This window comes from Scleropages formosus, chromosome 21, assembly GCF_900964775.1.
Source record: "Scleropages formosus chromosome 21, fSclFor1.1, whole genome shotgun sequence".
NCBI classification, from domain to species: domain Eukaryota; kingdom Metazoa; phylum Chordata; class Actinopteri; order Osteoglossiformes; family Osteoglossidae; genus Scleropages; species Scleropages formosus.
This window is the reverse complement of record NC_041826.1, coordinates 20,006,146-20,028,206: the sequence shown is the minus strand read 5'-3', so window position 1 is coordinate 20,028,206 and position 22,061 is coordinate 20,006,146. Positions and strand designations below refer to the sequence as shown.

Here is a 22,061-nt window from a genome sequence, read left to right as displayed (position 1 = left end):
TCATATTTTTTAGGACTTTTACTGAAAGCAATGTACAGCTACCTTGCAACTTTATACATACATCAAGGCAATTCCAAATGAGAAAAGTGCCTGACTCTGTAACATATCCTTCCTAGGATTCGAACTGGTAACATCACGGACGCAATTCGGGTTCCTCGGATCGTCGGCCCGACCCGTGACGCCTTTAGACCGAACGTCTGCATGCAAAGATGGAAATTCCGTGCAGGATTACTGGCTCGCGTATAGCCACCGAAAGGTCTGGAGTCGAGAGGAGCGGCGTCACCTCAGTCTCTCCGATTAGGGAAGATGTTGAAACCCAACTCCGTCATGGCTCCCAAGAGCAGGGTCCAGAGCGGGATGCAGACGAAGGTCAGTTTCATTTCCGTGAGCCCCTCTAAGCGAGCGCACAGCGTCAGGCAGAAAGCGAGCTTCAGCAGCATGGCGGCCGCGTACCAGGCCTTCTTCCGCAGACCCTGAACCCCGTCGTGCGGGTCGTGGCCCGGCTTGCAGCGCCCCGCCATCTTCACGCCCAGCATGATCAGAAGGATCGTGTCGAAGACCCAGATGGGGAGGAAGATGAGGAACCAGTTCCAGTGGATCTTGTCATCCAGCTTCAGCACAAGCATGATGAGGAAGACCAAGGTGAAGATCCAGGTGAGCAGCACTCTCTGCGCGAGGGACATTCTCATTTAGAAGGAGATCTATCAGCTGTTGGAGAGAGAGAGAGGATGATGATCATTAAAAAGAGAGATGAGCAGACAGCCTAGACAAATCTTATGTTTTCACCATAACCATGCCATGGACGTATCATGACTTCATGGAAACGACCTCAATCATTCTCACGCTTCACAAAAAAAGCACCCAAACTTACTACACTGGTGCTAAAAACACCGAGTGCAAGTCTTCAGTGTCTAAGTGAAGTGAAGTGAGCTCAATGAATGCAAAAATTTAAGAAAGACTGCAGTAGTGCTCCCTAAACCAGCAATACTGTGCGTGTGTCAAGCCAACCAGATTTCTAAAATATCATAATTATAATATTATTAATGTTAATTACTCGCGAACACAAAATATTTTAAGTAACTAATTTAAAAAAAAAAACAAAGCTATTTCGAGAGCACACTTACTTACTAATAACATGATTTCTCTATTTACCTCGTTTAAGATCAAAGATGTCCAACTGATTTAGAAGAAACGTGGATTAAAGTCAAGCGGAGTATGTAAAATGTGCACGCGCGGAACTAAAAACGTTCCTTTAATCCATTTACTGTGGTAAACAAAAACGGCTGAAGAGGCCCTGCGGAACATTTCACTTCCTGTTTCTAGCCGAATTTGAAGCACCAATCGCGTGTCTTCACTCTGCTTAGTTCTAGTGGGCGTTACCCGTCCGCGAGTAGCGATTGGGTTATGGAGCTGTCAATCATATAATACGCCACTCTGGATTTCATACACAAAATGTATTTCTGGGGGCAAAGGTCTTTTACCGTACAACGTATAAAAGATTAATTGTGCTAATTTATAGCAGCGTTGGAAATTTTATTTTAATCGCTTTAAAAGTCAGTCTTCTTATCCACTGATATGTTTTTTTTTTAAAGAAATATTAGGTTAATGATATTTATATTTATAACTATTTATCACATCATATCTCGTCTTACTCACACCTCCTTGCATTTGTATCTAGTGACTAATTTTTGTATATAATTGGGTACTTTATATTTTTTATCCCTTATTCACATACTCTATCTTATCTGTCTTATCGCTGTCATTCTGTCTGTGCTGTGGAAGTTTCTGTCACCAAGTCAAATTCCTTGTATGTGTGAACATACTTGGCAACAAAGCTCGTTCTGATTCTGATTCTGATATGATCTGCCGTTTTCTCCGACGCAGAAGGCTACAGTAGTATACCACTTGACTTTCCTATACACATTTTGTTTTCCTTGATCAGTGTATCACTATGGGATACTACTAGGACTTTTATACAACGACACAGAACGCATAGACATGGAGACTTGAGTAAAAGAACGCGAAAAAATCTGCATGTTGTTTTAAGCAGGCGATTTTTAGCTCTCCGCCGTCTCGCACGTCGCACGTGTCGAGCAGCGCCGAGCGCCACTTGCAGTCCATTCAGTAGCAGCAGGTCGACAGCGTACGGCAGCGCTGATGCTATTGCTTGTAATTCCTCAAGGTTCCACCAGGTGTCCCCATAAGAGCGTATTGGTGCGTGTCGAGCGGTACGGTGGCGCAGCGCAGCGCGGCGCGGCTCCTCGTCCGTCTCGCACCGTTTTCCGCGCTGGACGTTGCTGTTGTACCGTCCCTCTCCGGTGTGAACAACCGGTCATTATAATCGCTCTCTTCCCTTACTTTCCCAGACGATGTAGGCATCAATTGCGCCAAACAATTTGAAATATAGCGCAAAAGTGACTTAAAAAAAATCTGTAATTATGCATTCGGACAATAAAGTTGTCGTTGGTGTTTATTGTGCACATACCTTTATTCCACACTATTGCAGAGGGTCATATAAATACTGCACTGATATGTCTTTTTCAAGGCAGGTGAGGTAGAATACACGTGCCGCCACTATTGACTAAGTAAAATAACTACTAAACTGAAAGAAAATAATGAGACTAATTTAATCAGTTCTGCTATTTTGATCGATGTGAGAAGACAAAATGCACCCCAGTTCCTTCTCTCGGCTACTTATAAAGCACCCATTCGAAAACAACGAAGGGAAAAGCAGCGAGAGGCGTAATGAAACGTCTTATCCAAAATGCACACATGTATCATGTTGTTACTATTTGGAATTTTATTAAAACACTACGTGGCGAAATTGTTACAGCTTGAAACGTGCAAAACGGAATTATCTGGGAAACGGTGATTATTTTCTTAAAACCATTTTTCAGTAACGATCACTCCTGGCCATCTTAGAATAGGTATGTACGTAATACACATTGTATTTTCTATGAGATGATGATGATGATGTGCATCATCGCTTTGGAGAAAAGCGTCTGCTGAATGATACGTAAATGTAATACTGTATGCTTGTGTTCACGGAAGAGCGCGGGCATAACAAAAGGAAAATCCCTATTAATCACGCTGGTATTTCTACAGGGGAAACCAGTTTCCAGAGAACCTTCGAAGCGCTTCTCTGCCATCCACCAAATTATGTAACAAAAGACCAGCAACAAGGTGACTCTCGCCGTAGGGACCCATTATGGAAAAGTTGGTGCGCTTTTACTCGCGTCGTTTTGGTAAGAAGAGAGCGCGCAGCCCGCAATTGTCGAGTGAACGGATTGGAGGTCAGCGGCGAGCGGGGACGCGCTCAGAGATCAGAGGCATCGCGCGCGGCTGTGCATCACTGCGGGCTCCTAACGGACACTCGTATGAAAGGACGGGAGCGGAGCGGGACCAGCCAGGTAAAAAAAGAAGAAAAAAAAAAAAAAAACCACTCGAGACTGCGTCCAACAGGCTGTCATGGGGACGTGATCTGCGCGGTTCGCTCTTTTCTCCGCGACGCTGCAGCAGCTTTTTGGCCGCACTGAGACACACACACGGAGTGTCACACACACGCGTACGCACACCTGACAAACAAAACACACACACACCGCGGCGCTTCGAACCTCTGCGATCGCGATCGCGAGCGTGTGAAGCAGGTGTGTGGAGAAACGCAGAATTTGCGCGGAATTTGGATCGGGCTGCTTCGCAAAGGTGCGCGGGGACGACGGCAAGACGAGGCAAGAAGCAGCCGTCGAGATCATCGCGATCATCATCGTCATACGGGATGAGATCGCACGCGCACACACAGCGCTTATGGCATGCGATGCTTCATAGTCATACACACCTCATCTTCTGCCCCGGAGCCGAGACGTGTTCTCGCATTACACCCCCCCCCGCGTGTGTGTTGTCCCTGTCTTGCCTAAGTGTGACACCTCCTTGCAGCAACAGATGCTGAGCGAACGTGGACCTCATTCGCGCATCATCTGCACCTGGACAGCTCATCTCCACACTAAATATATCTTCAGAAGATACACTGTCAGTCTGTGTGTCCTAAATTAGTTGCACGATTATGGTTGTGTGTGTGTCTCTCCACTCACTCCATCCAGGTTGTTTGAGACAAGACTTGCTGTGACACAGAGACCCTCGCACCCTTAACCGACACCCCCCCAAGACCGGGACACACCACTGGGTCTCCTTTGATTCACCAAAAAAGTTTCTTTGCCTCATATTTACTGAAACACACACCTGGTGATCAGTGTGTTACATCACACACCTGGATGGGGAAGCGCTGCCACCTTTTACCTGGCAGGCGAAGGTGTGTGTGTGTGTGTGTGTGCGCGCGCAGGATGGCGACGGAGCCTCATCGCACACCCCCCCCCCACGTTCTGCTGCACCCTCTGCCCCCGGTGTCCTGTGTTCCAGCCTCGTGCCGCAGCCCTGTCGTGACTCCGTGAGCTGTGTGTGACCTTTACCTCCGTCGCTCTCGACCTCTTTCCTAATCCTCGCTATATTTGTCCCTCGGCGTTGGCTGCGATCGAAGGCCCGTTTCCGACTTGCCGTCTCGCTGCTTTCTCTCCCACTTAGCGTGTCGCTCTGCGTCTCTCCTTCCGCAAAGTGAGAAGAAACGTCCTCCTCGGGTGCGATGCCCGGTGAGGCGGCTGATCTTCTAACCGTCCGAGTGGCGCGGTGCGAACTCGGCCTTGGCGTTCTCGGATCAGCGGTCGCTTGTTGAGGAAGGGCGGCTCGCGGTTCGTACCCGAGTCCCTGCAGGCCGACTGTTCGACCCCGTTCTTCCTAGCCGAGCTCCTAGTCTCCCGGGGGTTTGCAGTCTCGCCACGATGGACTGGGGTTGAGTCCGAGACATAATAGACTGTCTGTTGCTCACAAGAGGGCTTCTGTAATTGGCAGCAGTGACCGCCCCCCCGCCCCCCCCAGCCCTGCGTGTGTGTTCCACTGTTCGCTGCCCCCCGCAATGTTTCTCTGCAACACCCCTCCTCCGTCGCCGCCGTGGACGCCGGCGGTTGTCAGAACCTCTTCGCGCATCGGTGCGCTTTGTGTGCTTGCGCAACATGAGCCGTGGTCCTCCGCTTGAGACCGCTGAGAACGGCGGGGGGGGGGGGGGGGCTGTACCTGCCTCTGGCCACGTCACCTTACGTCAGGTGTGGTAGGCAGTGGAGGCTGTGCGCCGCACGCCGTTGCACGCAAACCCTGGTTTCTTGCGCTCGGGGCCCGTGGAACGAGGAGAGCTGTGGACAAACGCGCTGGAGTGTTTCCATCTCTTTCCCACCATTAATCCCTTGCGTAACCCATAACGCCACCCGCCACCCACCCCCACCCGGGAGGCCCAGCTTAGCCGTTCCTGCCTTCACCTGCAGTGGTGGCACTTTCTCACCTTGGAGATGTTTCTGTTCTTGTTGTGGACCTCACCCCCCCCCCACTTACTAAATATGGAGTCCAGTCTCTATTCTCGGTCTCTCTTTCACTCACCACTTCAGCTCCTTCCCATGATGCCCTTAGTGTCACAAAGCAGCTTTATGCTTTTCAACAGTAGGACTTAGGTTTGTTAGCTTTTGTTCTGTAAAGGTCTCCAGTCCGCTGCACAGAGGACCTGCTTACGCCTGTCCAGATCAAGCACTTTTCTCTGACGCGGTATTGAAATATCTGGGGCGGCGTTTCCTTGGTGGACGGATGGACAGACAGGCTGGAATTTTCCAGAGATCAGCTGTCGGACCAGAATGTGTTTGCGGGATTAGATTAACACTCGCTGACTGACATGTTTGCGCTGTTTATTTGTGCTGTTTTAGTGCATTTCGTGTCGATTTTTGGTCTTGGCCAATGAATACATTTCATTTAATTTCATTTCCTTCTTTCTCTACACTTTGTGTTGTTTAATTGGACTTTCGAGTCCTACTCTTGGGGGGGGAAATGGTTGCCTACATACGTCTGTATGACCATGGTGATGGTGATGTGCTTTGAAAGATTAGTCCTTTTTTTGGGTGGAAGTTTACCATGGGGCCAGTTGCCGCCCTGTGTTCCAGCCATCAAGGTGTCGCACTCAGGGTCTTGTTGGTAAGCTGGGCTCCAAACGCGGCTGATCGTGCTGCTGAATGAACCCGAGGCCTGACGGTGACTGTTCTTCAGACTCCTTTCGGGGGGGAACGTCCGAATGATTCAAAACACGTGTTCTGAAGTTCGCGCGTGGAGCAGCGTGCCAGGCGCAGACGAGCAGAGGTGGTGTGTCCCCCTTCCCTTTCGGTGCACGGCGTAACCGTCAAACACCTCTCGTGCCAATGGGCCCAATCGTTGCGTCTCCAGCTGCTCCGGTGTGTGGGCGAAACGCGGTGTTCCTCTTTACCACGTTCCCTGTCCACTAAAGCAAAATCATCAACTTTCAAGTGGCTCAACCCACGAGACCCCCCGGCCCTGGAACCTGGCATTCAGCAGCGTTTGACCTTCACAAGTGCTTTTGTCCTCTGTGTGTGTGGTTTTTTCCACCCAGATTGTGGTCCTTCTGCTGCAGCTCATCTGTGCCTCGTCTCAGGACGGCGCAAAAGGTTTGGCGTTTTCAGATCTCGAGATCCGTGCCGAGTTCCGCACTCATGCGCTTCCGTGTCCTTCCCCTGCAGCTGGGGAGGGGGGTGACGAAGGCCAGCACAGATATGAATGCTGGGTAGCTGTGTGCCAGAGCGCTCGCTCGTCCTCATAAAGAATCCACCAGATTCCCTGTCTCTGACTCTCCTACAAACTGCAGGCCACCGGGTGATTAAGGGGCGTTAAGGAGCCCAGGAGGGGCTGCACTGTACTGGTGTAATGTACTGGTGTACTGTACAGCCCCTCCTGGGCTCCTTAATGCCTCACGTAATGCGGTCCCATATTCTGAAAAACCACACAATGGCTAATGAAGATACACACCTTTTTCCTCATACAACAGGCTTGTTATTCAGTACAACAGCATTTTTGCCTGTTGCATAGACAGTTACTTTTGCGGCGGCATTGCCACCTCTATCAGACATTTGCAGCGGATATACAACTGGTGTGTCAAACCTGGAAGGTTTTGCCCCCGGCGGAGTCAGTTTCGCAATTTTCTGGTTAAATTTAATGTTAACCTGTAAATTATCCTGGAAACAATGACTGCTAGAGTACAAAGGAGTACTTGGAATAACAAAATCAACGACAGTATATACTTCCTACTTCCTCCTTCCTCCTTACCGCACTGAGAGTCTCAACCAATTACAACCAACAGCTATGGTAAATATAAACCACCGGTGAAACAGTAGAGTGAGTACTATTGTTGTTTTAAAGTAATGTAATTGACACTTTTCTCCATTCTGTCTGTGAGAAACGGGGAAAGAGGACGGCAAACACACTGCCAACACGACGCTGGGCCTTTGAGGCGAACGTTGGGTCTGATCTCATGCTTCGGGAGCGCGGGGTCCCCGTCGCGGTCCTCCGATTCTCTGCCTCTGGCTGTTCTCTCCGAGCTGGAAGTTCCACGCGTCCCCTCCTCGCTCCCTCTGGCTTGTTTGGGCTCTGCCGGTTTCCTGGCTGCCGCAGGGCTTGGCGGCGTTGTTGTCGTCATCGTCATCATCGTTCGCGTTCTAACAAAGCAGCTTTTTAAGTGGGACTTCCAACGCGGACTTTCTGGAGGATATTTACACTGTGGTCTCGGAACGCGTTTCCAAGAACTGAGATGTGGGCCTAGTTGTAAACCGCAGAACCGTACTTGGAGTGGCATGCAGACGGGAACAGGCCAGGGTGGGGGAGGGGAAGGGAGGGGGGTTGGCAGTCCTTCCAGGACGTTGCTTGTGTCAGAGCCAGTGTGAACGCTGTCAGTCGGGCCCACTGTGCTCTGTTACTATAAACACTCCCCTCTGGGAGGAGGGCGGCACCAGGAGCGCCCTGCCAGATTTGGGCGTGTCTGTGAGAGCGAGCCCGGGACCTGGGCCGACGCACTCGAACCGCTGAAAGGAGCAACGCGGTGCTGTGGGGGGACAGCTGGTAGCACAGTGGTTAGAGCTGCTGCCTTTAGAACCCCAGGGTCGCAGGTTCGAATCTCTCCTCAAGCTGTAATACCCTTGAGTCAGGTCCTGACCCTAAATTGCTCCAGTAAAAATGACCCAGCTGTATAAATCGGCAAATAGTTATGAGTACCTTAACGTTGAAATTGCTTTGGAGAAAAGTGTCAGCTAAACAAGTCCGTTTTCAACCGACTTGACATCTAGCAGGAGAAGGACGCAAAGTGACGCGGGGATTAAAAATAGGCGGGAGTGTGAGAGAGCGAAGTGTGATGACAGCAAGGTAAAAATAGCGCGTGCAGAGTGAACGTATCGGGCAACGTCGCCAGGCCCTCTTGTAGCCGTGAGCTGCGTACGGGTGTAGCACAGGCGTGTGTGTGTGTGTGTGTGTGTGTGTGTGTGTGTGTGTGTGTGTGTGTGTGTGTGTGTGTGTGTGTGTGTGTGTGTGCTGCGCGAGTCCCTTCCCTCCCTGCTGGGTCGTGTCATGAGGCCCTGGGACAGTCCGAGAGCTGACCGTGCGTTCCTGGTCAAGCGCGTTGCCCTTCTGCTGTGACAAGTCTACATCCTCTGTTCTGCGGTATGATATCGGTGACCCTATCAGCTGTGTGTTTCTGTTTCCAAGGGATTGAACCTTGGGGGGTTTGTGCTTTTGTGTGTTTTCTTTTTTTTATGGGGCAGGAGGGCGGGCCTCTTTCAGAGCTACGGCACTAAGGGGAGTAAATGAACGGAGCGCTGCCGATCTGCTCCGATCTGCTCCGTCACTGGACCCCTGAGACTCGCCTTTCGGGGCCTCCGTCTGCTCCGCAGCTGCAGGTACGAGGCGCCGGGGCACCGCGGATCCCTCGGGTAGGTTTGGATGGGACCAGCGGTGCCAGATGGCGAGCAGAGAGGGGACGGCTCGCGTGTCCTGGGCCACATCGCTCTGGAGGAATACAACATCTACGACGTGAGAGTATAGTCCAAAGAAATTAGACCGACCCCCCTCCGCCGTTTGGGATGTGCTCCTGAAAGGTTTCGTCCTCATTAGAAATGCACCGCGGTGCAACGCGTTGGGTCGCCAGCAGAGCGACGGCTAGATCCCATCCGCAGAGGCCCCGTCACCTCACCGGGAGCCTCATCCCCGCATCTTCGTCCTCCTCTGCCTAACAGGCCTTTACATAACGCTCTTCACCGCGTTTACATAACTCTGCTTTGGTCAAAACCCAATGGGGTTTCTCAGAGGGACAGTTGGGATTTAGCTTTTCCTTTTCCTCTGCCATCCCATCATATCCAGCATATCAGCTTGAGGGAAACTGTCACACGTCCAGACTGGATGCCGGCACCCCCTGCTGTCGGCCGTGTTCATGAGTGGCGTGCGTCGTCCTCGAGAGTCGGATGACGGGTGGTCACATGACTGGAACCGCCGTCGCCATCGGGAACGAGTGGCGCTGCGTTCCCTTGCTGGATGTGGACGGATGTGGACAGTATACACGGTGGAGCGATGCCACGTGTGTCTTTGCTGTTGCCTTTCCCAGCATGCAGTGTGCCTATAAGTAGCAGCAGATGAAACGCACCTGAACCAGTAGCTCTGCGTTGTCAGGATGTCCCTTCCATTGCAGTGGAAACAAAGTTACAGGCAGGATCTGCATGCTGTTTGTGTATGTGTGTGTGTGTGTGTGTGTGTGTGTGTGCGCGTGCTGCACGGGCTGCCTGTATCTCAGCGCCCAGCGCATGTGAGATGTTTATTTTTCACCCGTGACAGAAGAGGCCCGCAGCGGAAACGCTACCCTCTCGCGAAGCGGCCGTGCTTATCGACATGTCGCGTCGCGTCACATGGTGCGGTTTCATGCGATAGCGTTCGCTGCCAGCCTGAAAGATGTCATAGTTCCGAGCGCCGTGCACAATCAAGTCGCCACCCCGCCACCCCCCGCCCCGAGTCTCGTTCAGCGGCCACGTGGTACGGTACCGCAGCTCTGCATCGTGTGCTCGGCGCCACTGAATGAATGGGCCCCATCATTCCCTCCCTGGGCTTTTACTGGAGTCCTTCCATAACCGTGTGTGTGTGTGTGTGCGCGCGTTAAATTAGCGTTGGGATTGATCGTCGTCGCTATACGAGCTGATTGATCGCGGGGAATCCCAGGGCGCTGCTTCTTCCTCGGTTCACGTCAGCCCGGGTTCGGGACAGCATTACATAACTGTAAAAAAGCTCAGTTGACGGAAAGGTGGGGATTTTTGTTTTTCGGTCTCCTGGGAGGAGTGTGTTTGCCTACTTCTCTAAATCTTTTTTCGGTTTGCGTCCGTCATCGTCGTATTTGTCGGTGGTTTCTAATGCTGACCGAAGCAGCGTTCGTGCGAGTCGTGGAGATTGCAGGTCAACTGGGGACGTTCTGCTCCCCTTTACAGCGTGAGGAAACAAAGGAGATGTTCGCGAAAATGTGGTCCTGCGACACCAGGTCCTCGTAAACCCGTCCGCTCTCATCACGTCCAACGTGTCGGAGCCAGCGTCTGACCCCGAGGGTGTAAAAGAGGGACGGCAGGTGGGGTCGGTAAGCTGGCCGGGCCTGTCAAACGAACCCTGCGAGTCTGAGAGTTATAAGGTTTGGGACCAAATAAGTTCACAGCACCAGGCCTAGTGGTTGTGTGTGTGTGTGTGTGTGTGTGTGTGTGTGTGTAACCCAACATCTATTTATTTCTCTACAAAGGATTCTTCGTTTATTCATCACTGGGATTCCAGTCCTCCTCCATGCTATGACGATCACCCTGAAGGCACGCAGATGTTTCTGTATCCTGTGTTCAACGTTCTGATGGCTCTTGCAGACACGCTGGTGTTACATTTACATTTATTCATTTAGCAGACGCTTTTGTCCAAAGGGACGTACATCTCAGCAAAAGTACAATTTATGCATTACATTAAGAGAAAGAGACGTAGATGCAGACATGAAAGTCTCAAGCAAACCTAGTTTGTTACCTACTACTTGCTGCACCGAGGCCAGAGTAATGGCTGAATGAAGGTTGTATCTGGGGATGCTTATGGAGTTACGATGTGTGAACAGTTACACCGTAAATGAGCTTGGAGAGATCTTGGGCGAAGTGGATCTGGAAAAGGTGAGTTTTCAGACCCTTCTTGAATGTAGACAGAGGTTCTGCAAGTTATGAGCGACAGGGGAAGGTCATTCCACCACAACGGACCCACAGCCAAGAACCTCCGAGCTTTATCTTTCGTGCGCGGGACCACCAAGTGAGCAGAAGTAGACGAGCGAAGGGGTCTAGCTGGGGTGTAGCGGTTGATAAAGTCCTGTAAATAGCTGGGAGCAGTTCTATTGATGCATTTGTAGACAATAACCAGGGTCTTGAATTTGATTCGGGCAGCTGTAGCAAGCCAGTGCAGAGGAATGAGGAGATATATGGGAGTGCTTTGGCGAATCAAACACAACTCGTGCAGCAGCATTTTGTAGAAGCTGCAGAGGTTTGATGGCATTAGCAGGAAGGCCACACAGTAGAGTGTTGCAGTAGTTTAGATGGGAAGTCATCATGGCCTGGACAAGTAGTTGGGCAGAGTCAGTAGTGAGGTAGATGGGGCTGCTTGTGTGGAAGTGCTTCCTCCAGTGTTGCTTGCAAGATGATCGTCCAACACAAACATCTGGTTCACTGGGACTTTCTGCCGTTCCTTTCGGTTCTTGTGTTCTAGCTCATCCTTTCATGCTTCTCGTTCACATCTCCTTACATGCTGCTTTATGTAACCGGGTTCAGTCGCAGGTCTGTCGCTGAGAGCGCCAACGGTTGACCGGTTCGTGTTTTCGTTCTTCCTGTTTGGCTTGTTGGTTTTTTGGTCTTTCGCCGTGGTCTCTACTGTGATTGTGGCAGCATTGCTGATCATGGTGGTGATGATGATGATGATGACAATGCTCCTGGCTCCACACACAGTGGTGCTGTTGATGATGATGATGATGATCCCAGTTTCAGTAGAAGTGGTGCTGTTGATGATGATGAGGTTGATGATGATGCTCCTGGCTGTAGTACCAGCGGTACGAGCAGTTTAGCGGCTGTGTGTCAGCGCTGCTCCTCGGATGCCGACTCGGGCCTGTGCGTCACCGTGCGAGTGTCGAGATCAGACTCGTGGCCGCGGTGCGTGACGAAGCCGCAGGGGTGTAGCCCCGTGCATCTCGGCGGAGTGGGTGGCACCGTGGAGCGGTAACAAGCTCCCACAAGCCTGCGCACACCTTTGCATCTGTGTGAGGTCACGGTGTGTCCCGCACTCCGTCACACAAAAATGCAAAGACTCTTCATCGTTTCTATAACCTTTTGTCTCCAGAAACCTTTCAGAGCCACGTGCGGAAAACGGCGAGGCGGCAGAGCGGCACAATTTTTCGCAGGTCGGTTTGGACATTAGCACAACAGAAGAGTACGACCTGTTTACTGGGAATTAGCGTGGAGCAATATTCTTAGTAAAGGTGCGTGTGAATAAATACACCGCGCACCTTTAAATAAAGCAGTAAAGTAACGTAATGTGTTAACGGGTCGGCTCGAAGGTAATCCCCGCCGGCGGCTTCGCGTCCGTCCTCGGCACCCCGCGTGTCCCGGAGCGGGCGGCGCGTCGATCGGGGTGTTTGCGCACATGCGGCGTGAGCGACGATCATCTTCTCCCACCTTGGCTTCCGCTCAGCCACTGGAATGTCTGTCAGCTCCTCGCCGTAGTATAAACGCCACGCGGGAAGCGTAATCTGTCTGGTATGAATTCGCTCAAAGGGAGTTGTCTCCATAAAGGTCTTTTCTTCACCACAAATAGACACCTGTGTCTGCAGGTACAAACCATGGCCTGGATTTGTAGTATTTACTGTGACGGATCAATAGCTTTACTGGTCCCCGGGAGCAGGTGCGGCGACTTGTTCTGGGCACCGATTGCGAATTAAAATGTCGGGGCGGGGCCCAAAAAGTGTGTGACGGGAGGGGTCGGATCGCGAATCCGATTGGCCGCGAGGCTGCGTGACGCCGTCGAGCCAGATGGGAACGGAATAAGGCCTCGCTCTCTCACGCCAAGACTGGTGGCCATTCGGGGGGGGTGGTGGTGGTGGTGGTGGTGGGGGGGGGGCTGCTAGCCCTGCCCACAATGCACTTCTTGACTATTCATGAGGGTATGTGTGTGTGTTCTGCCAGGTCAAGAGAACGGCTGTGCCCCTTGGGAGGTGTGACCACGGTATAAAAGCCAGTGGAACCGAGCGACTGACACCGTCGTCTTGTTCATCTCCGCTCCGGCCTAAAATGATGCACGAGCGGAATCCGGGCATGTAAATGGCGTCCACGGTGAGAGATGCTGTCGTCTGGTACCAGAAGAAGGTGAGTGTCCCCCCCACCACTTGAGCTCTCTGCTTTTGCTTTAATATCTTTACGAATTATGAGGTCACTTATGTCTTGCTGTGTGTCTCCTGCTTTGCCTGGCAGACACAACTGTCCAGAGCCATTTACACCGTTTACAGTGCTACCCACCTATTGATGCTTGTGGGTGTTTTTCCATTTTACACAAGTAGATTAGCTGAGCAGTGAAGATGGTTAAGGAGCGCTCACCTAGACCTTCTCTGGCCCCGGAGGGTGAGGCCGTTGCGTCTCAAAGCGCCTTCCTTCCCACCACCGTGGCTCGGCTCCTCCACTATGGGTCCATCTGGGTCCTTCGGGACCCGCGATGCCCTAAACTTGCTCGCTAACCTGGACACCGGTCCCCGTGATGGGCTGAGGAGAAGCTCATTAAACTGCGCAGAATTTATAAGGCAGGAGGCACAGGGCGTGTAATGGACACCACTTGGATGAAGGTGCAGAAGCTATAAATGTTACTTGGCCGTCCCATCTTGCAGTGTCCTCAGCTTGCCCTTGAAGGCAATGGGATGTATTAATTACGTTATTTAAAACCTTCAGCAGGGCCCTAAAAAGGAGCCCTCTTCATTGTGGGTCGCACACGGTGGCGATGCTGTTATTGTTGTTACTATTGCGAAAGGTTCATCCGTTTAACCGCTTTCTTTAGCCAGGGTCTCTTATAGTTTGCCTTTCACGTGAGATGTCGCACAAGTGTCGAGAACCCGTTGCATCGGCGTCCGTCCGGGTGCGGCCCGGGCAGCGTGTTCGCAGCTGGATTAGGAGGTAACGAAGGGTGTAAGGAGAATGCGGTAAAGCGGTGAGCAGCGTGGCTGGAACTGCGCAGGTAGCGAAGACCCCGCCGTCTGGGAGATGCTGTCAGGAGGAGGTGCCTTTCGACCGTCTCTGGTCATTATGGCTGTAACCGCTTGTTAGCGTGACAGCAGGTAATGCGTATGCGGCGCATGTTTACGTGCAGTAATTGTGCATTCCACTTAGGCATTACTGTGTTTTAATGCGGTAATGGAGCGGCGCACACTGTTTTGGAGTACAGTGTGTAATACTGCTGACTCACACCTGTACACACTTGGTAAACAGTCTGTCTGCGGTGCTGTTCCCTGCCGTGTCGGAGGATCTCCGGATTCGACTCGAAACCCTGTCCTGATTTTTTTTTTTTTTTTTTTTTTAATTTTATTTAACTGTGAAAAGTGTAAACTGGCAGATTCCCCTATAGATCCAGTTTTAATGCTTTGTACTCTTCTGTAAACGTTGACCTCTTTTTGAAACTCTTTATGAGGAGAATCCCCCCCTTTATCATTGCGTTGGACCCGAAGCATGTAGGTACATCACCTTGTCCAAGTCCAGCAGTTCCTGAGCATTCGTCAGAACCCGCAACCGCAGCGAAAGGTTCTTCTTTTGTTCTTGACTTGCATTTACTCCATTTATCTGACGATTTTCTCCAAAGTGACTTGCAAGTTCCGGCACTTACAATTATTTATCATTTACACAGCTGGGTAGTTTTACTGGGTCAATTTAGCGTAAGTACCTCGCTCAAGGATACTATAGTCAGAGGTGGGACTCGAACCTACCACCTTCAGCATCTCTAACCACTGCGCTACCAGCTGAGACGTAAATGACCTTATGAAAGCCACACCAGCTGTCCTCTCCTGTTCCATCCAGTGATAAACCATGACCCGGTCCAGTGTGTAATGGACACAACGCTTTGTCGTCCACCTGCTGCATTGGCTTCCGGGTGTCTATTGAGCGCTGGCAGCGTTGGATCCGGCCGGCAGTCGGGCAGCACCGCGGTACCCCAGTGAATCCTGATCAGACCCTAAACATATATCTGGCAGCCCTCTCTCCATAAGCACTTTACTTCAGATGTTGTCTCTCAGGGCTTGACTGGGGTACCATACCTTTCGTAGTGCAGCGGCACGCCGTGGGCCGAGGCCGCGACCTGCCGCGTCGACTCGACTGCGGATGGAACGAGTCGCTCGAGAAGCTCCGGTGTTCCCCGTTGCCAGGAAACGCAGCAAAGCAAAAACAGTATTTATTTGTTTATCTATTTGCCTCTGTGTCGACTTGGGCGATGGCGAGAATGTGCCGGAACGCCCTTTTTGGGCCGGCGGCGCTCTCTCGCGCTCAATGCCCAGAGGGTGACGGAGCCTTGCGAGTCCATCCAAATTCCTTTGCCCGCACCCTCAGCTGACGGTATGTCTGTAATGTTCACTTTCTGCTGAAATGTACTGAGATCTACAGTTTACGGGGAACAGTTTGCTTAATCTGCGAAGAGCACAAACTCTTTTTATCGCAGGATTTTAAAGCGGGGCCTTCATGGGCCTTCAGTGTGAGTCACACTTTCTCGCAGATTCCTCTGGCACCGGCTCCTCTGCTCTAACGCATTTCCCTGACGAACTGTTGTCCTTGTCGTCCCTCGTGGAATGTCAGAATTGCTTATGAAATACGGCACCAGCGGCTTCGCTTCTGTCGCCGGATATACTTGTCTTAATGCCGTCGCCCCGGTAACGGTAAGCGAAAGGCTGCGTGAGCAGGGCTCGTGCGGGGAACGTCGTCGCAGCGAAGGAGGTTCTTCGTCGGCGGTGCCTCGTCATCAGAGCGTGACGTGCGTGTCGGACAAACGCCTTCGCTTTCTTCGAGCGTGTAGTTGGCGGCACGCGCCTCCGATGGAAGGTTGTCTCGTGGCTTCTGTGCGGTCGAGGTTTGCGCCGATGTGCTGCGGAAGGGCTCCGTCCGAGTCCTCCCTACCCCGAGTCCATCTCCCCTTTGCCCCGTGCGTGTCTCCCGTCCGGCTGGGCTCGCCGCGTACGGGGGAGGCACCGACCCTCAGTGACTTCTGTTTGGGACGTTGCCTTTCTTTTCCTTGTTGGGAGGATTTTTTTTGTTTCAAATGCGATCAGGGCAGATCTGGCCCTGCAGAGGGGGAGAGCGGGTCCGACACGTGCCGGTCCATCTATTCCCGCGCGAGGGTGTAACGGGTCCTCGGCTAAACGTGACGGTCTCCCCCGTTAAGTGCGAAATATGCGAGCGAATCGGATTCGCTGCGTTACGCTCGTGTGCCGTCTCCCTGAGGAATGGAAAGGAAATGAAAATCAGGGGCTTCCCATGTGGTGCTGTCAGTTGTCCTGTCAGTGGTCCTTTCCCCTGCTGGGGGTTAAACAGGCGTTTGGAGCCTCAACAGCTTGATCATCCAAAGCGTTGCTTTATGTGTGTCTTCCAAGGCGTACGAGGAGTGTGAACAAGAGCACTGCTTTCCGCTGCACCGTGGAGGTCGGTGATTACATGTCCTTTAAGTCCAGAATGTTCTTTATCTTGCCCAGCCATATGAAAACAGGAAGCAATTTCCAGCTGCGTTTCCTGTTGCCTCGGTGTGAGGTCACTCTCTGCAGGCTGCTCTCCATCATCTTGCCGTTGCAGCGGAGATAAACGGTCGGGCGCTTTGGGCGCGTTAGCAGACGGTTGTCTTGGCAGCGGCGATCCCCGTGCGTTGGATGTCGTGTCCCCGAGACCGAGGCCATGGATCTGTCCCCTCTCGCCTCCTGCCGCCGAAAAGCAGCAGACTGCCACGTGCGCCCCACACGTAATATCCACAGCCACCCCCGTCAAGGTCAACAACAGTGTGAAATAATTTTTTGCATTATTGCAATGTGTGAGATGTTACAAATTACAATGAGACATGTATCTTTCCTTTATTCTATTTGAACTCTGCTGTACTTCTTCAGTTCCGTGGGTTTCCAGACATTTTCTGTCTTTTTCACTCTTTGAGAGTTTCCAGAACACCTCGGAGAGCCCCCGACTGCCAGCTGCAGGGCACACAGCTGGCTGACTGACCTATTTGGCTGTGGACACTAATTCGGGGGGTGGGAACGGAGAGGTGGGCAGCGGTGCATTGCGAGAGCAGACGTGTCCCCGTTGCCACGGCGACACACGTCCCTCTGCCCACACTCCTCTGCTGCTCCCGCTTCTGTGGCAGCTCATTAAAAATGTAGCTTCCGCTGGAGGCTTGGCAGGGGGTGGCAGTGCAGGGGTGCGCCGCAGGACCCCCGCTATACCAGCTCCTCCCTGGGGGGTCCTCCTAATGGACCCCCTTCGTCCTGCCCCATCTGGGCAAGTGGTTTGTCGAGTTTCCTCTTGGTTCCCTTCAGTTACAGCAGGATTCTGACACTTTACCCAGTAGGAAAGCAGCACCGAAAAGGACAGGCTGGGAAACTTACCTAAGCCACCGTGCGCTCATTAACCTTTAATTACCGCGTTTACCTGTTACACAGAATGTCTGCAAGCTCTCGGGTAGAAAGGAGCAGCGCTTTAAATTTTCACCGGGGCAGTCTGAAGCCGCCCAGTGCCGCGTGTGCATAGGTATTGCTGCGCTGCTGTAAAATCCGCAGGGACGTGCCGTAACGTCAGGGTGTCCGAGTGAGTTCACACAGCAGCTCCCCGGAGCGTGAAATTTGGCGTCTCCTCCTTTGCACCGGAGCGCAGCGCGGAAGGCCGCCGTCGATCCCTCGCCGCTCACGAGGGAACTCGGCTCGCCGGCCGTCCGACACGTGGTCGGAGAGCACAAAAGAGGAAGTAAGCCCGCTGGAAATAGGCTGTCGGAGCGCGACGCTCTGAATAATTTATTTTTAGCTGGCCCTGCTCTTTCCCTAAATACAGACAGAACCCAGAGCTCCACTGTGAAAAGCCAACAGAATAACGCTAAAGTTTATGCTTCCAGCCTTCTATTGCCTTTTCTGCTTTGACTTGAAAAGGACGTCTCGCCCGTCGCTGGTTTTTGCAGGTACCAGCTCCGAAAAAGATGTGCCGGTGTTAACTTTCTCATATGAAATGTAACGTTCTCCTCTCTGCTACTGAAATGATTGGACCATGAAGTGGCTTCATGTTCTGCTCAGTGTTTTTAATGTTGTTGTGTGTGTTTTTTTTTTTTGTCGTCTACAGATTGGGGCTTACGATCAACAGATATGGGAGAAGTCAGTGGAGCAGAGAGAAATCAAGGTAAAGCTCCCATTTCGCCACCAATTACATACTTTTTCTCTCTGCACATTCTGCTGCGGTCAGCTGTGCTGCTGATGCTTTGCGTTCAGCAACACGACTCTTAATTGTAAGCAGCTCTGACCATTTCATGTGTACCACCTGGACGACCTCCTGACCACCTTCTGTGACAGTAACTGATTTTGCAGTCAGTGCCCTTCTGTTGCAGTTAACTTGTCCCCCTCTCTGTTGCTGTCTGCTGTGTACAGTTTATTAGACTGGTGAGTACTTGGGGGTGGGGGGGGTGGGGGGATGCCCTCTCTCCCCCCCACCCACAGAACCCCTCCCGCTCTTGTTAGATCGTGGGCTTGTGGGCTCTGTTGTTCGGTTTGCTTTAACACACGTTGCACATGGTGGTGAAAGAGCCAATTACATGATGCTGTTGGAAATCACCCATAAAGACCCTTGTTCTTTGTCTTAACAATTCTAGCGATGATCGTAATCGTTACTGCTCGCCGACCAATTAGGTACGGTTTACTGTTCAAGTTAGTCTGGTTTATCACTCTTCCATCTCCCCTGCTGATCTGGCTGTTCTTCTCTGACTCTGCTGGGCACCATGACCTGCCCTTGCCCCCCCCCCCCGCCCCCCCAAAAAAAATCAAAAAGCCTTTATCAAATACTGATTCTCCCTTTAACAAGGGGAGCAACACATGGTCATACTGGACAAAGCAGAACTCCACACACTCCAGGTGCCCTCTTGGACGGCTTTAAGGAAAAGCAGTCCTGCTGCGCTTGATTTCTTACCTGTCATGTAATTGGTTTTGGAGTCTGACGGTAGATATAGTGTTGTGTCCCGCAAGAGTGCTTCTAACCGCAGAAACTCACCGGCGTCGTAAAAAAAAGGACACGGATCAGTGCCAAAGAGCATTTCAGACAAAAGTGTCTGAAAAGCAGGGTACAGGCATCGGCCTCCCTCCTTACCGGGCCCTGGGAGGGCGCTGCCGGCGTGCGATGCTCCGCAGAAAACCTTTTTCTGCTCCTAAAAAAAGGTGCGCGCAGAGACTGGGTCGGGATGGTTTGGCCTGTGAAGTGGGCCACAGAAGTTGGTCTTTGTGGATTTTTTTACTTTTTTAAATAAGTACTAAATGACACGGCTGCTTGTGCATGAGTGAGACGGCTTGTGTTGCAAAAGTTACCTTGTCGAAAACCAGTTTGTCGAAGGGTGACGGACGCTAAGTGAAGTCGGTCCCAGCAGGTACTGCTGACAGCGAAGTTGTCAAGACTCCCCCTGCATGTAATTGCTAATGGAAACCATGAGGCATCTGGATAGAAAAGGAAGGACCAGCATGCCTGTTGATGCCACTGTTCATGTAAATTTACACTTACATACATTACATTACTTCATTTACCTGATGCTTTCCTCCAAAGTGACAATTATTTACCCATTTATACAGCTAGGTAAATTATTATTATTATTATTATTATTTTACTGGAGGGGAATTCAGGGTAGGTACCTTGCTCAAGGATACTATAGCCGACTCAAACCTGCAGCCTTTGGGTCTAAAGGCAGCAGCTCTAACACTACACTACCAGCTGCCCCAAATAAATAAATAAATACAACTAAACCTCTTAATATACTTTCTAAATGTAACTGAGTTCACTGTTTGGTGCACTGGAACACATGTGTGATGCTGTTGACTGGAACGGCGCCTCCTGGAGGTGTCAGTGGAGGACAGTCATGGAAGGGATCTTACTTTGGTTTGTTACCAAGCTAAGGTTATTAGAATATAGAGAACGAGCGTGTGGGGCGTTGCCTCTTTCCGAGAGCTGGGTGGCGAAGGGGTGCAGACGGACTGGCTCTAGGAGGGCCTGCTCATACGCAGCCTGTGGACGGAGGGGTTCCGGGCGGACCTCGAGGCCGTGTGATCGCGCTGCGTCAGGATGCGGTTCTTTGCTTGTCCCGCTGCAGCTCGGACTCCCTGCGGCCGTCATAGCCGTAGCCATCAACCGTCACCCCGTGCCGACCCTCCTGCGGTTCCTGTACAGAACCGAATCTGTGGCGGCAAGCGGGTCAACGTGATGCGTGTGTGTGTGCGTAGCTCCCACTTCCATGTGCGGTTCGGTGTCACTTGTGTTTAGATGACTACAGATATTTTAGCCGATATTTGTTTGTATTTTAGAATCGCCCGTTTTAGAAACACTTACAACTCCAGTTGACGTGGTTTCTGTTAAGATGCGTGGCAGTCTCCTTTACAATATGACTTTAATGCTACCATTAATATGTATTTCACTTTGTATGGGCAGGAGGTCAAGGTTTTCTGGAGCTTAAGGTAACTTCTTCCAGCATGCAACAGTCCAGCACCAGAGTGAATATAACTGCAGCAGAGACAGGCCAGAGTGACAGCCTAGCGTTAGGTGAGCGTTGGCTGAAGGTTGAGCCAACGTGGCCTCACGCATGCAGGCTGTCCAGACGAGTTGCAGTGTGTCTAACCAGCACAGCCCAAGTGTGGTTGGGGTCAGTACTCACCACAGCCACGAGGGAGCGCCGTTCCTCTCACTGATTTTTTTTTTCCCTCTTGCCTCCCAGGGACTGAGGAACAAGCCGAAGAAGACGGGCCACGTGAAGCCAGACCTCATTGACGTGGACCTGGTTAGGGGTGAGTGGAGGGCGTCGGGTAAGGAAGGGCACTTCGAGACGGTTTGACCAGCTGTCGTCAGTAAAGAGCGTCAAAGGTTCAATGTCACCTTGTGACACGTCCGCTCAGGTGTGTTTCTTCCACCTATCTCGCCAAGAAGTGAATGAGATCTGGGTTCAAGGCTCTCTCTGCTCGCCTGTGGAACCCGAGTCAATGTAATTCCGACATTATTAATGGTTAGAGGTACTGCTCACTCATATTGATGTCACTTAGATGGACCCCATGTCCCTGGACACACTTTGAGTGAAGTCCAGGCCACTTCACTGACATCCTGTTACCGGAGTCGTCCCGCAGGGCAAATGAGACAGCAAGAGGACACATGTGCCCAGTTGCCTCCCCATCCATCCTATTATACCTCACTTGAAAGAAGTAAATAAGGTGGCACAGCCTGTAGTGCTGGTGCCTCACAGTTCCTGGGCTCTGTCTCTGGGTGTAGGTTCGAGCCCTGCTCAGGTCCTTGTAGCTTTTGCATGTTCTCCCTGTGTTTGCCTGGCTTTCCTTCACATACCCCATTCTCCTGCCACAGTCCAAAGATGCGTGTGTGTGGTGAACCGGTGACCCTGAGTGGTTTGCAGAGTGTGAATGTGGTTGTGATTGTGTGTATCTATCCAGCAATGGACTGGCGTCCCGTCCAGTGAATCTGAGAGAGGCTCCAAACCACCCGACCCTGCCTTAGTATACTCGGCCACCGATGGTAACTGTCAAATGTTGAGTGCAACCTGTTTCTTCCCATGGTTCCCTGTAGGCTCAGCGTTTGCAAAGGCCAAGCCCGAGAGCCCATGGACCTCCCTGACCAGGAAGGGAATCGTCAGGGTGGTCTTCTTTCCCTTCTTTTTCCGCTGGTGGATCCAGGTCACCTCCAGAACCATCTTCCTCCTCCTCCTGCTCCTGTACCTCCTTCAAGGTGACTATTCGCTGCTGACTGTACAGATGTACTTGCATTACAAAATGCTTCTGTAAAAAGTGTGTTTAAAATGCATTTACAAAAAGTCCAGAATGGCACAATGTAGCAGCAGGTAGTGCTGGTGCCTTAGCACTCCTGGGCTCTGGG

The 22,061-nt window shown here is 51.7% G+C and overlaps 2 protein-coding genes and 1 long non-coding RNA gene across 7 annotated transcripts in view; 1 reads left to right on the top strand and 2 right to left on the bottom strand.

The window, feature by feature from the left end:
- Positions 1-50: 50 nt before the first annotated feature.
- tmem60 (transmembrane protein 60) lies at positions 51-1,312 on the bottom strand. Its single transcript, XM_018730178.1, has 2 exons — positions 1,153-1,312; positions 51-708 (listed from the first exon to the last, which is right to left on the bottom strand). The coding sequence occupies exon 2, from the start codon at positions 687-689 to the stop codon at positions 285-287; it is 405 nt and encodes a 134-aa protein (XP_018585694.1). The 5' UTR covers positions 690-708; positions 1,153-1,312; the 3' UTR covers positions 51-284.
- A 1,950-nt stretch (positions 1,313-3,262) lies between these two features.
- Positions 3,263-22,061, top strand: part of LOC108920906 (putative homeodomain transcription factor 2) — a 30,659-nt gene continuing 11,860 nt past the window's right edge. The window contains exons 1-6 of one of the 5 annotated variants that reach the window (XM_029247578.1): positions 3,263-3,410; positions 13,140-13,319; positions 18,282-18,338; positions 18,584-18,595; positions 20,902-20,971; positions 21,756-21,914. In XM_029247578.1, the coding sequence (XP_029103411.1) occupies positions 13,275-13,319; positions 18,282-18,338; positions 18,584-18,595; positions 20,902-20,971; positions 21,756-21,914 (343 nt within the window). In that variant the 5' untranslated portion in view covers positions 3,263-3,410; positions 13,140-13,274. Of the gene's footprint in view, positions 3,411-8,506; positions 8,584-8,634; positions 8,820-13,139; positions 13,320-18,281; positions 18,339-18,583; positions 18,596-20,901; positions 20,972-21,755; positions 21,915-22,061 lie in introns of those variants that run through there. The other 4 variants (XM_029247583.1, XM_029247580.1, XM_029247581.1 and 1 more) reach the window with 4 other exon arrangements.
- On the bottom strand, positions 18,948-20,920 carry LOC108920908 (uncharacterized). Its single transcript, XR_001965011.2, has 3 exons — positions 20,842-20,920; positions 19,511-19,636; positions 18,948-19,396 (listed from the first exon to the last, which is right to left on the bottom strand). It is a non-coding gene; the product is annotated as an uncharacterized LOC108920908 (long non-coding RNA).